This window comes from Chrysemys picta, chromosome 1, assembly GCF_011386835.1.
Source record: "Chrysemys picta bellii isolate R12L10 chromosome 1, ASM1138683v2, whole genome shotgun sequence".
Taxonomy (NCBI): Eukaryota; Metazoa; Chordata; order Testudines; family Emydidae; genus Chrysemys; species Chrysemys picta.
The window spans coordinates 45,229,362-45,250,119 of record NC_088791.1 but is presented as its reverse complement, the minus strand read 5'-3'; the positions used below and the strand labels follow the sequence as shown (position 1 = coordinate 45,250,119).

At 40.5% G+C, this 20,758-nt stretch overlaps 1 protein-coding gene across 2 annotated transcripts in view; it reads left to right on the top strand.

Moving 5' to 3' along the window:
- KCND2 (potassium voltage-gated channel subfamily D member 2) overlaps positions 1-20,758 on the top strand; it is a 432,385-nt gene that overhangs the window by 380,817 nt on the left and 30,810 nt on the right. For both annotated transcript variants that reach the window (XM_024109035.3, XM_005305656.5), the window contains exon 3: positions 12,403-12,565. In XM_024109035.3, coding sequence (XP_023964803.1) covers positions 12,403-12,565 — 163 coding nt within the window. The remainder of the gene's footprint in view (positions 1-12,402; positions 12,566-20,758) is intronic.

Genomic DNA, 20,758 nt, shown 5'->3' with positions numbered 1-20,758 from the left:
GAGAATTATCCTCATCTTCTACATTAATTGGGCTGTTTAGAACTGATTTGTGAATAAATGGTATCTAGATAGCATGTTTTAGAGTTAAGGTGAATGGGGAGTTCACAGTTAGGCTCTCTGCATTTGGACAGGCATTAGTTATTCTTGGTTCATGACTTCAAGTTTGTTTTTTACATGCATAAGAGCTAGAAATACGGTTTGTTTGTTTTTTTTAATGAAATGTGGGAGTCTGATCCATCATATGCCTCCAGGAGATGGCACCTCAGGCATGGGCCGTTAGTGCCTCTGCCTTAATCTAGCCCTGTATATAAGGATTCTGCTAATGTTGCTATTCCCAAATATCTGCCAGCATTGCCAGAATTGTTATTTTTAATTATCAGAACAGACCCCTGATGAGAGCACTTTAGAAATAAAATTACTCATAAACAAGCTAGGATTATCCATTCTTCGATGCTGATTGTGCAAGCCACTCCTCTCAGACCATTTCAGTGTCTCTGTGAATTCACATGGGCACAGGATTCCATTCTCATGAAGCAGCTTGCAGGAGTGGGGACATAGATCGTAAACTCTTCAGGAAAGGCCCACATTCTTCATATGTGAGGATGCCTAGCACACTGTGGGCACCCCTGTACTATAAGTAAAAATAATAAGACAGACTGGTAAGTGCTTTTCTGTCAAAACTGTTTTTTTTCCTGTGGAAAATTGGGTTTTTGACTAAAGAAATTTATTTTGTGAAAATTTGTGTGAAAAGTGCCTGCTTTCCACAGAAAAAATAGACTTTTCATCAAAAACTAAAACTCACATTTTTGGGGGTTTCAGCTGAAAATTGAAAAATTTCACTTAAGAAATGCTGCTATAGTGCCATGGAGTAGTTGCTGTTTGACTTGTCATGCCCTCCTATCTTCTCTATAGGCTGGGTTCCCCAGCTGAACTACTCCTCCCATGACAGTACATGGCCTGGAACTCCCATGATGTATCACAGCAGCTCAGCAAGTTCCAAAAAAGTCAAAATTTTCCACAAGGGCAGGAGGAGGGGGACAATTTCAACCGGTTTTAGCAGTGAGGTGAATCAGAGAACTACAAATCAGGTGACCTGGGTTCTTTTCCTGACTGCCACAGACTCATTGTATAACCTAGGTCAAATCTTTTAGCCTTTCTGTGCCTAATTTTCCATCTGCAAAATCAGAATACTTATACCCACTTTTACAAGTCACTTTAAGGTTCTAGGCTGAAAGCTCTTGTATAAGTATAAAGAATTACTATTTTATTAGAAATTTTCTTTTTGAGAAATGTTTACCTCAGCCAACCTGGCAGTACTAGGGGCAACATAGTGCACTCCCATATGGAGATGTGAGTTTGTCTGTCTTGCATTTTAGGTTAGGAAGACCTGAGCACATCAACCCTTGAGAGGAGGGAGTGCTTTCATTGTTTGTTTGCGTGATCACTCTGGCCAATGCTTGGAGCACCATTCATGGGCTCTGGAGGGAACCATGTCCATCACTATTCAGCAGAAGAGATGGTTATTGCAACATAGGGCCTCTAAAGGCCCTATGTAAAAACAAGGAGAAAAATGGTTTACAACTCCATACAGAATCTCTCTAGGTTGGAATAAAATTTGGGATAATGCATACAATGCTCTGGATTTTGCTTCAACAACAATCTATTGTATTATTAGAAATTTCAAAATCATTAGGCTATTTTTAAGGTCTAGGTAAGGGTGTAGATTTATCATAGCAATTGCCAATGTCATAGAGTCCAAGAACTGCTTTTCTTGCTTCCCCCATCTGCAACTACGTGTAAGTGCATGATTGGCTGGCTGGCTAAATGAATGGTCAGATGAACAACTGTATACTCTTCACTGAGAGTCTTAAGAGAACAGCCTTTGGGGCTGTGCATGAAGCTACTATTGAACATAGAATTGGCATTAATCATGATAGGAAACAAGGGAACAGTTCCATGAACTCACCATGGAGATTGGAGGAGGGAAATTGTTAGACCACTTTGGCAGCTTAGGCGAACAAATAAAGAGTAAGAACATCCCTTATCCACTAACATTTAGGACAGTATTTGTGAAAACTAGAGATGGTCTAATTCAAAAACTCAGATCGAAACTTTGCAGATGAGTTTAACAATCCCCAGTGAAAGAAACTTGGGCCTGAAAGGAAAAAAGGGACAGGGATAAGTATTCCGAGGGGGCATGAAGTTCCTCCATGTCCAAACCAAACCTGGTTTTGACAAAGGCTACAATCTAAATCTGTGATTTTTTTGGGGGGTGGGGTGAGAGGGGGATTTGCCATTCTTTAGTCGGAAATTACCTTGCCTTTTCAAAGGAACACTATCAAGTTCATTTTAATGGCCTGCCATTTATTTTACTACATTCTTTGTAATGCCTTTTCATAAGTTTGAAAAAAGAAACACTACTATTCCTTTTTCAGTAAATAAAGAGGAAGTTATATAAGAAAACCCCACACAATATAGGACTTATATAGAGAATGTAAGTGAATTGGAACTGTATGTTTGTACGCAACATGTATGTAGCAATATAAAAATGAGTTTTCTAATATCAGAGGGGTAGCCATGTAAGTCTGTATCCACAAACACAACGAGGAGTGTGGTGGCACCTTAAAGACTAACAGATTTATTTGGGCATCTGAAGAAGTGGGTTTTTTACCCACAAAAGCGTATGCCCAAATAAATGTTAGTTTTCTAATGGTGTTTTATGCCCTCTAGTGGGTTTTGAATTTATTGCACTTATTATGCCTGAAATGCTGGTCATTTTTAACTGTTTGCTTTAACAAAGTTTAGTCTGTGTAAAATGCATACACTAGATTTATTCCTAAGTAATATACCCTACACATTTAGAAGGATGCCTATTATGCCCAGTTTAATTCTTTCTGGGAGTTTTCTATCACAGCCTAACCTTTGTTTAACATTTCCTTCTGTAGCAAACGTTACGTTCCTAAGGCCAGGTCTACACTAACCCCCTAATTCGAACTAAGGTACGGAACTTCAGCTACGTGAATAACGTAGCTGAAGTTCGAAGTACCTTAGTTCGAACTTACCTTGGTCCACACTCGGCAGGCAGGCTCCCCCGTCGACTCCGCGGTACTCCTCTCGCCGAGCTGGAGTACCGCAGTCGACGGCGAGCACTTCCGGGTTCGACTTATCGCGTCCAGACTAGACACGATAAGTCGAACCCAGAAGTTCGATCGCTCGCCGCCGAACTACCGGGTAAGTGTAGCCAAGGCCTAAGACATATTTACAGTGTTAAGCAACCACAAAAAAGATTGCTGAGTGATAGCTGCATGCAAGTGATGTTATTGCACCAAAATAAAAAAATTCCCCTTTGTTGCACTTAAAAAAAAAAAAAGACTCTCTTGACCAGATAAATAATTGTATGTGGAATATGCGGAAGTGTCTCTCTTCTCCATTTAAAATTTTGAGCATTACCCTCTCCACTCACATCACGGAAAAATGACAAACATGATTTTTTGAGTACTCGATGTAAGGATTTCCACAGCTTCCGCCTTAGACCCATCAGAGGACCAGCCTGAGAAAACAGTCTGCATTAGATTCAAAATGGGTCAAAGAATGGTGCTGTTAGCCCACAATGCCACTAATATGGACAATATTGTCTGATATTTCTTGAAATGAGGCCATGTCAGTAAAAAATATGTTCCACCCATTAGGCAGAGTAACTGATGTGCAATGACCACTACTGCTAATAGGTATTGTAGATGGATGTACATTGATAGACAAATACTGATCTACTAATGTAAATGTTACAGAACACACATTAATAATCCCACACATTATACCAGTTGTGGGAATTCCCTGATGCCTATGTTATCCAAGATGCCATAAATTTAGTTGTTAGCTTGTAAAAGGTACAGTCCCGGCTCCCATGTTTCTCATGCAAAACCATAGGAAATCACACCCATGTTCCTCAGACCACCACTAAGGCTTGGTCTACACTACCCCCCCTAATTCGAACTAAGGTACGCAACTTCAGCTACGTGAATAACGTAGCTGAAGTTCGAAGTACCTTATTTCGAATTAGTTCAAACTTACCTTGGTCCACACTCGGCAGGCAGGCTCCCCCGTCGACTCCGCGGTACTCCTCTCGGCGAGCTGGAGTACCGCAGTCGACGGCGAGCACTTCCGGGTTCGACTTATCGCGTCCAGACTAGACGCGATAAGTCGAACCCAGAAGTTCGATTTCCAGCCGTCGAACTTGCCGGTAAGTGTAGCCAAGGCCTTAGAAAGGTCCAGTGGTCTATCAGCATAAGGAGACAATCCATTAACTTGATATTATCCCTTACAATGAGGAATCAGACATAGAACAATGGTCTGTTGTTGAACACAAGATTGAAGCTGAATTTCATCCATTTCCCAAGAGGTATTCATTTGATAATGCAGTTTTGACTTCTGGTATGATATAGCTTAACTGACACACCACAAGTGCACATCTAATTTGTCATATCCTTTTCACTTCACTTTCTTCGATAATAAAGCAGAGCACATGTGAATAATACAGGAATCAGTGGTACTATTTTTGTTCAGTCAGCTAAAGTATACAATCTTATGATGTCCTTTTGTTATGTTACAAAATTAGGTAGAAAGTTAATACAAATAATGAGGACCAAAGCATTGACTAAGATATGTTCCACAATAATAGGTACATATGCATTATATGCAATTTTGATAAAGAGACTTGCAAAAATTGCAACTGAAAAAATGTGGAGAAGGAAAATGCACTCACTATTATAATTTGTATAACAATAAGATGAGAGAGAACCAGACATTAAGGTTTTAGCTACTACCTATTTTGAAAAAAAGGGCTTCCATGTTTGTTGTATTTCAGTGACTTCAAGATCAAATTTGCTCAGTTGTCAAGTAACAAGATAGTTTTCCCACTTTATAATACAAGTTTTACAAAACTCAGCCTCCCTTCTCTTCACTTCACTTGGGCTTGCAGAGACAACCCATGACTACAGATAGTGGGCTGGGGGGCAGAGTGAGGGCAGCCAACTTCAGCAGTGTTACTGAGCATGCTCAGTCCATGCCAAGGAGCAAATCTGAGGGGACACGTGACCCCACATGCCTCCCCACACGTTGCCTCTGCAAGGTGCCCACAATTCTTCACTTCTTCTTCTGGTCCCTTGCACGGGTTTCTAGGTCTTGGAGTTTCAGTCCTTTTCTCTTCAGACTCCTCTTGACAGGGCTTTCCATCATATCCTCAGTCTTCAACATCCTTTCTTGCTGTCATCTTCCTCCAAAGATTTCTTTACTGGCTGTTCTTCCATTCTCCCATTCTTTTCACATGTCCAGCCCACCTCAAAGGTGTGCTCTCCAGCCTATCTATGATTGAGAGTCCTAAAAAGAACAGGAGTACTTGCGGCACCTTAGAGACTAACAAATTTATTTGAGCATAAGCTTTTTCTTATGGAGATATCCTATCTCCTAGAACTGGAAGGGACCTTGAAAGGTCATTGAGTCCAGCTCCCTGCCTTCACTAGCAGGACCAAGTACTGGTTTTGCCCCAGATCCCTAAGTGGCCCCCTCAAGGATTGAACTCACAGCCCACTTCATCAGATGCATAGAATGGAACATATAGTAAGAAGATATATATACATACAGAGAACATGAAAAAGTGGAAGTAGCTATACCAAATGTAAGAGGCTAATTAATTAAGATGAGCTATTATCAGCAGGAGAGTCCTAAATTCATCTTTCCCCTAATTTCTTCCATATCTCATTATCACAACCTGCTTTCTCAAACTCTTTGAATAATCATTTCTTTTTAATTTCACTTGTACATCCGACTTCCACCATCAGCTTGTTCTCTGAAAGCACCCAGCTTACCACTTGTTCTGCCACATGTTACCTCCATTGACTTAATGAAACAGTCTTTTAATTTCCTTCATTCTTCCTCCACTGACTTCATTGTTGCTGGCAAAGCATGAAAACCTTCCTTTATTTTTTTGGCAGAATGGTTCCTTTCTCTTGACCTCCCCCACCTCCCATTTCTTCCTCAATTTCATCTTCTCTCCTGATTTCTCAGGTTGCATTGTTCTGACACATATTCACTCGGTATAACCTTTATATCTTTCACCATTTTCATATGTTCCTCTTCTTATCAAAATATAGTACACCTGGGCTTTAGTTTTTCCACTATAGTATGTCACTAGGTGGGAGTCTCTTTTTTCAAGCTATGTATTCGCCACTGAAAAGCCATTAAAAAACACCACTCAACCTACTTCTCTTCTTTTGCATTTATTTTACCAAAGCCAAATTAACCCACCACTCCTTCTACTGGGTTCCCTTCACCAACGAGGCAGTTTAAATCACCACTGACAGGTAACAAGGTGTTACTCTCAACCATAACCACCACTTCTGCCTGCTCATTTCTAAAGCTCTCCTTGTCTTCCATAAGTCTGCCTTGCTGTGGAGCATATGCTGACATCACACATATAATCTTACTCTCTATCATCAATCCTACTGCTATCAATTGGTCTTTTCTTTCTACACTCATGATACCCTGAGCAATCTCTGGCCTTATGATGATGGCTACCCCCATTCATTTTTTTTCCCTCCAGACCAAAAAAGTTGAAATCCATCTTTCAAGATTTGACTTTTACCTCCATGCTACCTCGTTTCCTGCAGACATAGTATACAGATTTTCATTCTAGTCATTGCCTCAACCTCCTCTCCTAACCTATCCATAATGAACCTATATTCCAGGTCGCAATTCCCAGGTCTTTGCGAATTTGTTGCTGTTGCCCAGAAGATAGTACGTTGATTGCCCCGAAAACAGTAGCATGTTTTAAATGACTCAAGTGTGAAGACTCCATGATACACAAAGAACCTCAGTAGCTAAACAGCCCTCTGGCACTGCCCCACTTTGCTGATCTTGCAACATTACAAACCCTGACATTTGAAAAATCAAGCTGTGCTTTCTCTGGTTCATGCATCATCACTAGTAAAAAAGAAAGTTTCTTTGGGCCAAATTATGCCCTCATTTATACACTGTGCAACTCCATTGTCTGAAGTCAGTGATGTATTACAGATATAGCAGCAGATTCACAGAGCTATAATCTAGCCACAGGTGTGTATAGAATGGACTTCCCTCTTGAACAGTCCCTTGCAAGTCTTCTTCCTTTGGCAAAAGTCAGTATGGGAGGATTGAGGCTTCTTAAATCCCTCAGAATTGCATTTTCCAACCTCATCTGTGATCAGCTTCATGTTCTACTTCCTTCGACCTCAGCTCTATAAACCTTCTTCTGCACCTTGTACATAACCCCACGATTGCAGTCATCCTCTTCTCAAGTGGTACAAGACTGCAACTTGCCAGGAACTTCTACATATCTCCTCATTTGTGACAAAATCAAACCAATGGATGTTAAGAATACACCGTAACTTTCAATACTGAGAACTGTTTAGTTTCCTTTCCTCGGCTGTTTCTGCTCCATGTAAAAGTTGTTATTACTACCGCATTGAATACTTGTATCTTAGTTATCACACAACATCTCGCCACCCAAATAAAGTCCTTTGAAGATATTGAAATGCCATTCATGCAAGACTGGTCCGATGTGTGACTTCTTCAGATATAGAACCTTCTGCTGTCAACTGACTACCAGACAGATAGTCACCCATTCAGTGTAATTGCCATATACATGCAGCATCAGCAGGTCATTTCCATTTTATAGGAGGCATTCTTAGCTTTGGTTAATCAAAGTCCCATAGATTCTGCAGTTTTTAGCAGCTCTTCCAGCATTAGCTGTAGTTGGTCAGTAGTCAGCCCAATATCATCCACATACTCGAGATCCTCTAACGATGAATCTTTAAATTTCCCACCTCCTACTTTGGCCTCAATCAGCTTTGTCATCAAATAGTCTATTAGAACATTAAATAATGTAGGTGATAGAATGCATCCCTGGCATACTCCCAAGTCTACTGAAAACCAGCCTGCAATTAACAATCATTTATCTTCATATGGCTAAATGTACCGTGGTACAATTCCTCCACTAGGCACATTAAGTCCTCAGGCACACCATACAGGCATAGCAGTATCCACTGAGTCAAAAGCGGTTGGTAATCTGTAAATGTGGTGATAACTTCCTTCTCTTGCTCTAGTCATTTTTCAGTAACGTTCCACAGAACATATATACCAAGGATTGTAAATTGAGCTGTATAGAAACCACACTGAATGTGAAATTTAGGAACTTCAAAGTCTCAAATACACATTTCTGAATATGTCTTTCGGAGGCTTTCTGAATACACTGTGCCATACCATTCCACCATTGATTATGATCATTCTCACAGGCCCTCATGACTGCTCATTCAAGACATTGCTTTTCCTCTATTGTCCATTTCCTCTTCCATTCACTGACTTGATTCTGACCTTCCAGTGCATCCATTCTGCACCATCCCTCTTTTTTTCTCACTCATACTTTGATGGTATCATTTGTAATCCAATATTGCTTTTTCATTCTCTTTAGTCCCAGTTGTTCTCCAGCAATCTCTGTGATAGAATCCCAAAATAAAGCCCATTCTTCCTGGGCGTTAGACAGCTGGTAATCCAATATAGAATATTTGTTGGAAATTGCTACCCACGTAATTATTAGCAATTGCTTCATCATGAAGCTTATCAACATTTAAACATTTCAATGCAGTAGGTACCAGTCTTTGGAACTTTATTAAATGGAACATCATCATCGCTGTTAGGAGTTGATTATCAGATTCCAGAGCAAGATCAGCACTCCTAAATACACATACATACTGTTTCCAAACTAGAACGTGATCCAAGGTTGTATTGTCACCCAATGGATATTGAAAAGTAAACGTATAGCAGTTCTTGTGCTGAAACCAGGTAGGCATTAAAAATAGTTCATGTGGGGAAGCAAATTCTAATAGATGAAAACAATTATCTGATCTCTCCTCCGGTAAACTGTGTGGTCCCAGTACTAGTTCAAATCCCGTTCTATCATGGCCAGTTCTCATGCTCATATCTTCTAAGATGACAATATGAAGTCAGGGTACATACTAGATACAACATTCTCTAACATGGTATAAAAAGCATCTTTTTCACATCAGGCCTTGTGTCATGTTGAGCATATCCACTAATAACTACCATACATCCTACCTTCAAACTCAAAATGATGGCTATCAGGCATGGACAATAAGCCTGTCAAGTCAGTTGTGCAGATTGCGCCACAGGGACAAAATCAAAGCAACACTAGTGTGCCCTTCAGATGTGTCATTAGGCATGCAACAATTGAAAGGTCTGACTGCTACAAGTCAGAGTTGTGCAGTCAGTGTTTAAATTCCACCATGTCTCCTGCATGCCACATACAACAGTCAACCTTTCCAGTTCTTCAGCCAGGAGAGTCCTCTTTCCGACCGCTGTTAATAATCAGCCATTTCATGGTCCATCCTCAGATACTGATGTTGCTTCAGAAGGGGACATACCATCTTTATGTCAGGTGCTTCCCTCCCATTTCTGTTTATGGAAGAATCATCATCATATAGTGTGAGTCCTCTGCATGCAGTAGAAGATTTAGATGAATCCTGAAGCTTGGTTCTGTTGTGAGTAGTAGATGAAACTGCTGAAGCAGATGAAATTGCTAACATTGTGTGTTTTCTTCTGCATGTCAAAGCTAGAGATGTTTTACAGGGATGGCTTGCCAAGCCATTGCCCAACCCTCCCACTTTATCTGGGCTTGAGACCAGCACTAGGAACAAAGACATTGTGGTGTGGTTATTACAGGTATAACTGAATGTAAAATTTGGCCCTCCAGCTGGAACTTAGTTAACTATTTTGTTGTGGCATATACCAGAATAGAAACCAGGTCCCATAGGATAGTAGACCTAAACAGAATAAATGTAGGAAAACCTTTAGTTTTGTCACAAAACTGAGCAGCTATGATTCTGACTACCCACAGGGTTGATTAAGAAGCTGTCATTTCTACATAGTCACTCTTCTGAACATAAGTACACTTTAACATCTTCAGCACAGTGTTTATCAGCAGGAGAAAACTTAAATTAGACAAATTACTGCCATGCACAAATTACAACTATCAATAAGGTGGAGGATATTATTAACACTAACTAAGGGCCAAATAAGATTATAGTTGGAAAATGTTTTATTGTTTTTCCTTATTCAAGTAGAAATAGGAAAGGTAGTCAGAACTGGGATACTTCATAGCTGAAGCTAAATCCAGCTCTTTACTGTCATTTAACACAACAGACACAGAGGCTTGGTCTACACTACCCCCCTAATTCGAACTAAGGTACGCAACTTCAGCTACGTGAATAACGTAGCTGAAGTCGAAGTACCTTAGTTCGAACTTACCTTGGTCCACACTCGGCAGGCAGGCTCCCCCGTCGACTCCGCGGTACTCCTCTCGCCGAGCTGGAGTACCGCAGTCGACGGCGAGCACTTCCGGGTTCGACTTATCGCGTCCAGACTAGACACGATAAGTCGAACCCAGAAGTTCGATTGCCAGCCGCCGAACTAGCAGGTAAGTGTAGCCAAGGCCAGAGAAACATCTTCACTATACAAACAATCCTAAACATTTTATTTCCAAGTTTTATATAACTCTTTGGAATACTATGGAAAAATATCATCCTGTGTCACAGCCTTGGAATATATACATGGCTACTGAAATATTGGAAGCTGACTGGCCTAGAGTCCTTGCTACCATTAACATCAAACTGCAGTAGACTTGCACAAACATACAATAATATTACCAACAGAGTGTTTTATTCCGCAACAAATGCAAACAAAAACGGAGCCAGAACTGCCTTCTAACTGTTCACAATGTTCCATTAGTGACAATGGGAGCTTTTAGTTGCTTTGCACTTTTGAAAATCAGGCTGTTTATTTAGGTGCCTAACATGGATTTAGAAACCTAACTTTAAACACCATCTTGAAATTTTAGATCATGCATAAGTATAAATAAGTCTTTCTAAATATGTAAATATATAGTCTACCTGATGTGTTGTGTTGTACTGGGGGGAAATATAAAGATTATACCCCCCAAAAAAATGTGAGGTAGGTGCTGGGGACACCTGTATTGTGAGATACCGCTGCTAACTTAATGGAAAGTATGGGTCTCTTTCTGGTCTCTTTCCAGTCCTAAAGTATCCTGCTCCTCACACCATCCGCATTTAGTCTTTAAAAGATAGAACCCATCCTATGCTACTCTTTCTACCCATTTTTGCAGGATCAGTATTGGTGTCACTAGTTTTTAACAAATGTGATTAACTAAAACTAAAACTACAGTAGGTGTTTTAGTATCTATCAGTGTAACATACCGTTTTATATGTTGTTCTGGCCAGGTCTTGTAAAGCCACTAGACAGTTCTTTTTAGATAAAATAAGTATGGTCATTACCATCATTACATAGGTTGTTCCGGGCTATAATATCACCTGCTTACTTGATTCCCTCCATTAGCACTTCATTTATTTCCCTATAAAATCAAGCCGCTTCTCCTCACCTTAAAGGCTACTGAATCTTGCCCTGACACATACCTCTGCTCTCATTTCTACTGATATCCCGTCCTGCTCCCTATGCCGTGCCCCCATCTCTGTGTTACTCGTCCCTTCATCTCCTTCTCTCATTCTTGGGTTTGGACCTGCCAAGTGCCTAGAAGAGTCTCCCTGTTTTCACCCACTTCTCTCTTATCCCTCAAATCCCTGTGTAAAACATGTAAAACATTTTATTCTCATCAGAGCAACTCCCAAACATTGCCTCTCCTGCAATGTTATCCTACAGCTTGCTTTGTGTTTGGTCTTGTCCTATGTAGACTGTAAAATCTTTGGGATTGGGAGTGTGTCTTACCTATGTTGTGTAACATGCTATGCAAATTTACAGTCCTATGTAAATGTTTAATAGTAATTAATAACCCAACCAAATTAAACAGCAAATGTAACTTAAGGATATTTAGCTTATTCTTGAACTCAGTAACACTCAGTTACACATTTTGCGCTACAATACAACAAACTACTGGGTGTAGAGAACAGAATCCTCTCTATAAGCTGTCAGTTGAAGTTCCTCTAGATAATTCTTAATGTTGCTGTATTCCTCCTTTACTAGAAAACCAGTATCTAGCATCAAAAAGAGGTGTCTGCAAGTCCCAGCAAGTCTGTGGATTGCCAGGAGATTTGAAGGAATGAAAAAATATTTAGATCCAGATCTAGGAACTGTGTCGACTTAAGCACTAAATTAAAATGGAAATGATTTACGTACATACAGCACATAGACATACAGACAAATGTATATGTGTATGAAATGTTCTTTGAAAATTATAGTAAAAATAGTTTCTAGCTAGTTTGACTTTAAATCTGATACTTAAGAGTAGTTAATGTTTTTAAATAGATTTTGTTTTCTTTAACCCAGGTATGGTGACATGGTGCCGAAGACAATAGCTGGGAAGATTTTTGGTTCAATTTGTTCCCTGAGTGGGGTCTTAGTCATTGCTCTGCCAGTTCCTGTAATTGTCTCCAACTTCAGTCGTATCTACCACCAGAATCAACGAGCAGACAAGCGCAGGGCACAAAAGGTGCGCTCTCACTTCCATCCCACACTCTTGATTTGGTGCGAAGTAGATAACAGATGGCTTTTTTATATGCTGTGTGTCATCCAAGGGAACATAATTTATTACTAGGAGGGCTGCTATACATTAATGATAGCAGGGGCCCTAAGGCAAATTTACTAATTTAAAAGTACATTTCACTTTTTTTTATGCAAAAATTGCTCCTTTCTTCTTCTTGTTAATGTCCACAGATCCACTACAATGGGTACTTTAGCCTGCTTGCAGCTTGGAGGCAGAACCAGCCCTGTCAGCCACTGGGAGTAGGGAAGTACCTTGCTTCCTGATGTTCCCTCCAGGTTTCTCTGCCTCCACACTGGCCAGTGGCTCAGCCAGACCTCCCTGCAGATTTCTCAGGAAAATTCTAAATTTATTTTAATTTTTTTAGACTAACAATTTGGTTCTGTCTGATTCCCAGTCATGTCCCAAGGCTGCATTTGCTTTTGGGGACATTGTCCTGTCAGCTCTCCTTCCCTTTCTGGGGCATTTACTGAAGCTGGTGCTCCTGCCAGCTTCAAGGACAGAGCTAAGCCAAGAAAAGGCAGAGGCAAAAGGAAGGGTCTGTGTCTCATGCTCCCCCACATTATTGAGTGTCTCGTTAAAGAATTTAGCCAGCTCTGTGGGAAGAATACGGTTTCCCTCATAGTCCTGTCTGGGCCAGATCACCTCCCCACACCCTTTCCTGGGTAGAATAGGAGCCAGGCAGGACTGGAGAGGCTGGCTGTGCTGAATAAGATGCAGCCCAGGCCCAGTGGGGATACCTTAGCTCCCTCCCTGCCAGGATTGGACAAGAACTGGCCCCGGGGCAAGCAGACATCCCCCAGGAGGGAGTGAAGCCAGAAGGGCAGAGCACCAGATGGAAGATCGTGTCTGAGTCTCCATAGCCCGCACCACCTGCCAGTGCTTAATTTGTAATAAAAGAGGTGCTGGGGCTCACGCAATGAGGTGATGAGGCTCAAGCAATTTTTTTTTACTTTCATAACTGATGCAGCAAGCCCAAAGGTGCCGGGAATATGAACTGCCAAGCCTAGAGGTGCCAGGGCTAAGCCCTGGCACAGTTTAAGCACTGCCACTAGCTACACCTCTGACTGCAGGGCTCAGCCACCTCCTCCCCCTCTTTTTCCCAATGGGTCGCAGATGGAGGGCTCCGGACACAACATGACTGAGACCTCCAGGGGAAACACAGGCCTATCTGGCTCATGTGAATTCCATTCAACAGAGAGGAGTGGAGCTTCTGGGGAGCCCATCCTTAAGCTCCAGACCAGTACCTTCCTTGGGAGATCCAGAAAGAGCCCATGTGTGGGAGGGGAGACAAATAAGCTTAGCCTCTTGGAGGACAGAAGTATCATTAGTCTCTTGAATATTTTCAGAGAAATCTCTGTGTCCAGTTTTACTTGAATAAGTAGCCTCTCACTATATAGGCCCTTTACAGGCATCCAAACCCAGGCAGGCATTCTCTCCGCTCCCTCCCTTGATCATGGAAACTCTGTGATGTGTTTCACACGGGTACATGGGGCTTTGGTCTTTGGGATCAGATGCTGAAACAAATCCATTCCCAGCTGTCTTGGTGATACAATGGAAAACTTTATGGAAAGACGAGGCAATTCAGTGTCATCAGAACTGTCACCTTATAGTTCTGGCTCCTACCATACTCTATAGAAAAGACTACAGAAACCCTCAGGTGACATCAGACTACCACCGCTAAATAAATTAACGAATAGGGATTGTCATCGGACACCCTAAATGCCCCTCCAGGCTTTCACAAGCAATGCTAACACTGGGGTGGAGAGTAGGATTCACATCTGTTTCACACAGGTACGTAGGGTATTGGTATTTGGGATTAGATGCTGAGACAAATCAGTTACCAGCTATCTTAGTGATTGTAATGAGCATTACCAACCTCATACAGAGTTGAGGCTGAAGGGAGAGGAGATCCTTCCCTGCTTACCAGTAATCATGCTGACCACACCCCCGCACCGCTCCCAGAACTGCCAGTCTTGGAGACAAGCAACCACAGCTGTGACCAATAAAGAAAATGAAGCCAGCTATAAAAGAGGGAGAACAGAGAGGGAAGGGAAGTAGAAAAGGATAGCAGAAAAGTAACAATCCTGCACCAGGCTGTCTTTAAGAAACTGACAGGGAGACAAAAGGTGTCAAGCCCTGGAATTTAAAGGCTGACAAACTCAATTTAGTAAGTTCCTAATTTCACTAAGTTCCTAAAACAGACTTGTCTTCAAAGCATTCCCATTTTAACCTTCCTTAGACAATTCCTATATTTTGCAGAGGGATGGCAGCATTTTTCTTTTCCCAACTTCAATCATTACTGTTCATCCTGTGCTTCCAGGGTCTCTCGCCGGGATCAGCCAATAATATTGGCTTTAGGGAAGAAGGAAATTGCTTATCTTTTGCTACCCAATTTTTTTGATCCGGTTTCTGTACAGAGAGAAAGATGACAGAAAAGCACTGTATAATGTGGTTCCTGGAATGTCTTGGATTCAGGACAAACAAACACACATGGGATTGTCAGGGATGTCAATCGTAGACCTGAGCTAAGGATGGGTACTATCAGGTACCCCAGGTCTCGTCTCAGAAGAATGTTAGCAGAAATATCTCACTCACCATAAGACATTTTGGTAGGCTGCTGATCAACACCTTTGCATCTTAAAACAGTAAAGTACCCTATGACCTCTCTGTGTGAGGACACAGGATGCGAGTTGGTGAATGGTATCTTGCAAAGCTGGGCAAGGTCACTGATATGTGTCTTACCAGCTATTACACTGTTCCCTAGGACAATAGAAAAGATAGGAATGGGAGAGTGACAGTGACAATGTTTATGCCTTTCTTGCTGTAGAGACTATGGCTCTCTGGCCTGATCAACTTAGTGTTGCATCTTTGGATGTCTCTGTCTCACAGAAGAGGTCTGCAATTGCAAGACCAGTCCTGCATCTGGGATCAGACAGGTTTAAAATGAATACTTGGATAAAGTGATTATTGCTCTCATGGACCTCAGAAGAGAAGTCAACAAATAGAACATATTCTACTAGCTGATACAAAGACAATAGTTTAACTACCCTGTTAAATAAGTGAAACATACTACCCTGTTAAATAAGTGAAACATAGCCTTGAGTTCTTCCAGGAGGATTTTACTGTGGGTGTATAAATGTCCAAGTTAAAATGTAAAGTCTCTGTAATATGTTGTCAGCATGTTCAAGAAAAAGAAGTTTTGTACAATTATCAACCCTAAACACTTTTTTTAGAGCATCAATCTTACTCCAATGCTGCAAGGTCATAGAGCATAAGAACACTGATCCATCGAGTCCAATGTCATGTCTTCCAATGTGGCCAGTGCCAGATGCTTCAGAGAGAATGAACAGAATAGGGCAATTATCAGTTGATTCATCCCCCATTCTCCATTCCCAGCTTCTGGCAGTCAGAGGTTTAGGGTTATGTTTCTGACCATCTTGGCTAATAGCCATTGATGGATCTATCCTCCATGAACTTATCTAACTCTTTGTTGAACCCAGTTATACTTTTGGCTTTCACAACATCTCCTGGCAATGAGTTCCACAGGTTGACTAGGTGTTGTGTGAAGAAGTACTTGTTTTAAACCAGTTGCTTAATAATTTCGTTGGGTGACCCCTGGTTCTTGTGTTATGTGAACGGGTAAATAACGCTTACCCATTCGCTTTCTCCACAGCATTCATGATTTATAGCTCTCTATCATATCCCCCCTTAGTCATCTCTTTTCTACACTGAACAATCCCAGACTTTTTAATCTCTCCTCGTATAAAAGCTGTTCCATATTCCTAATCATTTTGTTGCCCTTCTCTGTATCTTTTCCATTTCTAATATATCTTTTTTGAGGTGGGGCGACCACAACTGCATGCAGTATTCAAGGTGTGGGCATGCCATGGATTTATATACTGGCACTATGATATTTTCTGTCTTATTATCTATCCCTTTCCTAATGGTTCCTAATATTCTCCTAAATGTTTTGACTGCTGCTGCTTTTTTCAGAGCAGCTGTTTTCAGATATTTATTCACAATGACTCCAAGATCTCTTTCTTGAGTGATAACAGCTAATTTAGACCCCAACGTTTTGTATGTATAGTTGGGATTATGTTTTCCAATGTGCATTACTTTGCATTTACCAGCATTGAATTTCATCTACCATTTTGTTCTCCAGTCACCCGGTTTTGTGAGATCCCTTTGTAATTCTTCACAGTCAGTTTTGGATTTAACTATCTTGAGTAATTTACTATCATCTGCAAACTTTTCCAAATTATTTATGAATATTTTGAACAGCACAGAGTCTTGGGGGAACCCCACTATTTATGACTTTACATTGTGAAAACTGACCATTTATTCCTACTCTTTGTTTCCTATCTTTTAACTGATCCGTGAGAGGAATTTGCTTACGAATCTTTGCTGAGGGAGATTGTCAAAGGCTTTGTGGAAGTCACAGTACACTATATCAACTGGATCGCCTTTGTCTGCATGCTTGTGACCCCCTCAAAAAATTCTAATACATTGGTGAGTTATGATTTTCCTTTAAAAAATCCATGTTGACTCTTCCCAAACACATCATCTTCATCTATGTGTCTGATAATTCTGTTCTTTACTATAGTTTCAACCTATTTGCCTGGTTCTGAAGTTAGGTTTGCCAGCCTGTAATTGCCAGGATTGCCTCTTTAGCCTTTTTTAAAAATCAACATTACATTAGCTATCCTCCAGTCATCTGGATAGCGATAGGTTATATACCACATTAGTAGTTCTGCAATTTCATATTTGAGTTCCTTCAGAACTCTTGGTGGCTACCATCTTATTCTGGTGACTTATTACTGTTTATCAATTTGTTCTAAAACCTCCTCTACTGACACCTCAATCTGGGGCAGTTCCTCAGATTTGTCATTTAAAAAGAATGGCTCTGGTTTGGGAATCTCCCTCACATGCTCTGCAGTGAAGACAGATGCAAAGAATTCATTTAGATACTCCGCAACAGCCTTGTCTTCCATGACTGCTCCTTTAACACCTTGATCATCCAGTGACCCAACTGATTGTGTGGCAGGCTTCCTGTTTCTGATGTACTTAAAAAAATTTTTGCTGTTAGTTTTTGTGTCTTTTGCTAGTTGCTCTTCAAATTCCTTTTTGGACTGCCTTATTATTCTTTTACACTTGACTTGCCTAAGTTTATGCTCCTTTCTATTTTTCTCAGTAGGATTTGACTTCCAATTTTTATAAGATGCCTTTTTGCCTCTAATCACCTCTTTTAGTCTGCTGTTTAGCCATGGTGGCACTTTTTTGGTCCTTTTTACCATTTTTTTATTTGGAGTGTAAAAGCATAACCTTGGAACCTCATTCTTCTCCTTATAACACTACCCAGACTGAACTCCTGCAGGAGGTGTCATTATACTTCCTATCCATTAGAGTAGGTCTCTCAATGGCTATGTTCTCCAATCAGATGAGCCTATTTTAAATGGGAACTTTCTCCAATAAGATACAGTATTGTACTTTTAATTTAGAAAGGTAGTCCTCTCATACCTATCATAGCATTCATTCTCTAAGTAAATTCAAGAAATGTTCCTCCTTTGGTTAAGCATCAAAGTCCAGTCCTTAGAAGAACTGCTAGGCTCAGGGTAGAGTAGTCATCCTCTCCTGCATTTAGATATATTAGACGGCTACACGGCCATCAATACATAAATTCACCAAATTCTGCATATTGGTCATCCAATCGTAGCCAATGCTATTTCTTTACTTTTGACAGCAGTCTTCTGCACATTTTAGAGAGGAAAGGTAGAAGAGATATTTATATATAATCAATTTCACTTTTGATATCTACTTTAAAAGAATGATCCTGCTTCCCACCCTGAATGCACACTGCTATTAAAATCCAATTGTAGCAAGATCTGTGGACCTTAGCATGAATAAGAACAGTAAAATGTATCCGTGCTCATATGAAAATTTCCTTTCTTCAAGTAATAAGGTCCACAGATATGACCCACCCTGGAGACCAATGTATCATCCAGAATACAGATGGAAATTAACATCTGAAGACTTGGGTTTGGTAGGCAGAATTTACCATGTTCTGCTGTAGAAGAAATTGTTGTGCTTTTTCTTCAGAGTATATTTACCGCAATATGTAATTTAGGAAAGTAGATTTGAATTATACTGGCTGTGAAATTTACCTCAACTGAAGGGAATTTCAGAAGACAGGGCATTCCCCTGCTGCCAGTGACTGACAGGTATGGTTCTTCCCCCAAGCTGGAAGCAGGCTGAAGTACCCATTTTACCTGATCTGAAGACTTTATTACTTAAAGGACATTTTCTGTGAGGCACAGGTTTTCCTGTTCTGTATTTTCAGGGTATCATGGGTTGAATGTTAACAGTCATTTATAATAATACTATATGCTTCTCTTTTCTGTGGACCCAATGTTTCTTCCTAAATGCTCTCCCCGTTTTCCATCCCCTCTTTTGCTTCACCTTTTGTATAGCTATCCATGAATGTACTATGTCCTCTCAGCCAAGGAATCTCAGGCCTTGTCTACACCAAAGGAAAAAGTCAATCTAAGTTACGCAATTTGGGTTACGTGAATAGCGTAACTCAAATCAACGTATCTTAGATCTACTTACCGCGGGGTCCACACTACGCGACGTTGACGGGAGACGCTATCCCATCAACTCCCCTTAATCTTCTCGATCAGGTGGAGTACAGGAGTCGATGGGAGAGCGATTGGTGGTTGATTTAGCAGGTCTTCACTAGACCCACTAAATCGATCGCCGATGCATCGATTGCCGCAGCATCAATCTTCTGGTAAGTGTAGACAAGCCATAAGAGTAGCTCCTTCAGAGTCTATCAACACTGGTCCCTAGATATCTTGAGGAGTCCTTAATTGCCAATCTCAATGATCACTTTCTCAATGATCAGAAGAGCTTTTCATGATTCCTTAATAATGTCCAAAGAATTAACTGGTACCATAAATTAAGTATATGGTCTTTCATCTGATCATGATCTGATAAGGCTTTTAAACTTTTATATAGCAACTTTTATCCTGAAGGTTTGCTGATCTTTTATTTTACTTACTGACTGTGTACATAACATATCTATCTGTCAAGTTATGAATAACTTTACATATTACTGAAGTACAACTAGCTCTGTAAAGTGCAACAATAGCACTTGTGCTTAATAGCACCTGGCAGCTCAGGGCAGAGCATTTCCATTAGGGCATAATGCCGGCTACCATGGTTTAAAACTTAATTGAAATGTTAACTTCACTGAGGTTACAGAGATATAACTGATGTAAGAATTCAGCCCAGATTTTTGAATGTAGTAATAAAGCATGTTAAGCTTGTGCTCAGTGAGCAATTATTTATAGAACCACCATTTTTTAAATGCAGGATATATCAATTTGAATAGATTATTGAAAAGAAAGGTAGTAGGACTGAAGAAATCTCTGGATCTTATTTAATTCCAGATCCACTAACTGTACAAAGTAAACAACACTTCCTTCTTCACTAAGTGTTGGTGTCATTTAAATTCTCTTCACCAATCTAAAGTAAATTATGTGCAGTTATTTGAAAACAATAAAGCAAAGCAAGAAATATTGGCCTGAGCTCTGTTAGATATAAGTGTAAATTACACTTACACCCACGGTAAGGCCCCTTTACACTACTAGAATGGTGTAAAGGGCCCTCAGTGGAACTGAGAATTCAGGTCATTTAGTCCATTGTTCTTGAATCCACACGACATATTAAGGCAGTGATACTCACCCCTCAATGGTTCAGGGGCCAAATTAGCGATCAACGTTACCCCAAAGAGCCACAGAAGTTCGAATTCATTGTTTCATTGACTGTTTACAATTGATACCAATAACATAATAAAAGTATCCTGATTGGTTAATAATTAAATCACAGTGTTTTAATATCATGTGCTGCAAACAGCCGCAGGAGACACATTAAAGAGCCACTTATAGCTCGCAAGCCTCAACTTGAGTATCACTGCATTAAGGTATTGTTCTTATCTTTACGTTAGAAGATCATGAAGGTACCAATTAAACACTAACTAGAGAATTTGTACTGTTTCCGAAGCAATAAGAAGAGAAGTAACTATCTTGGTGGCCAGCAGAATGGACACAACACTATTAATGTTGCATTTTGTGCTATTGA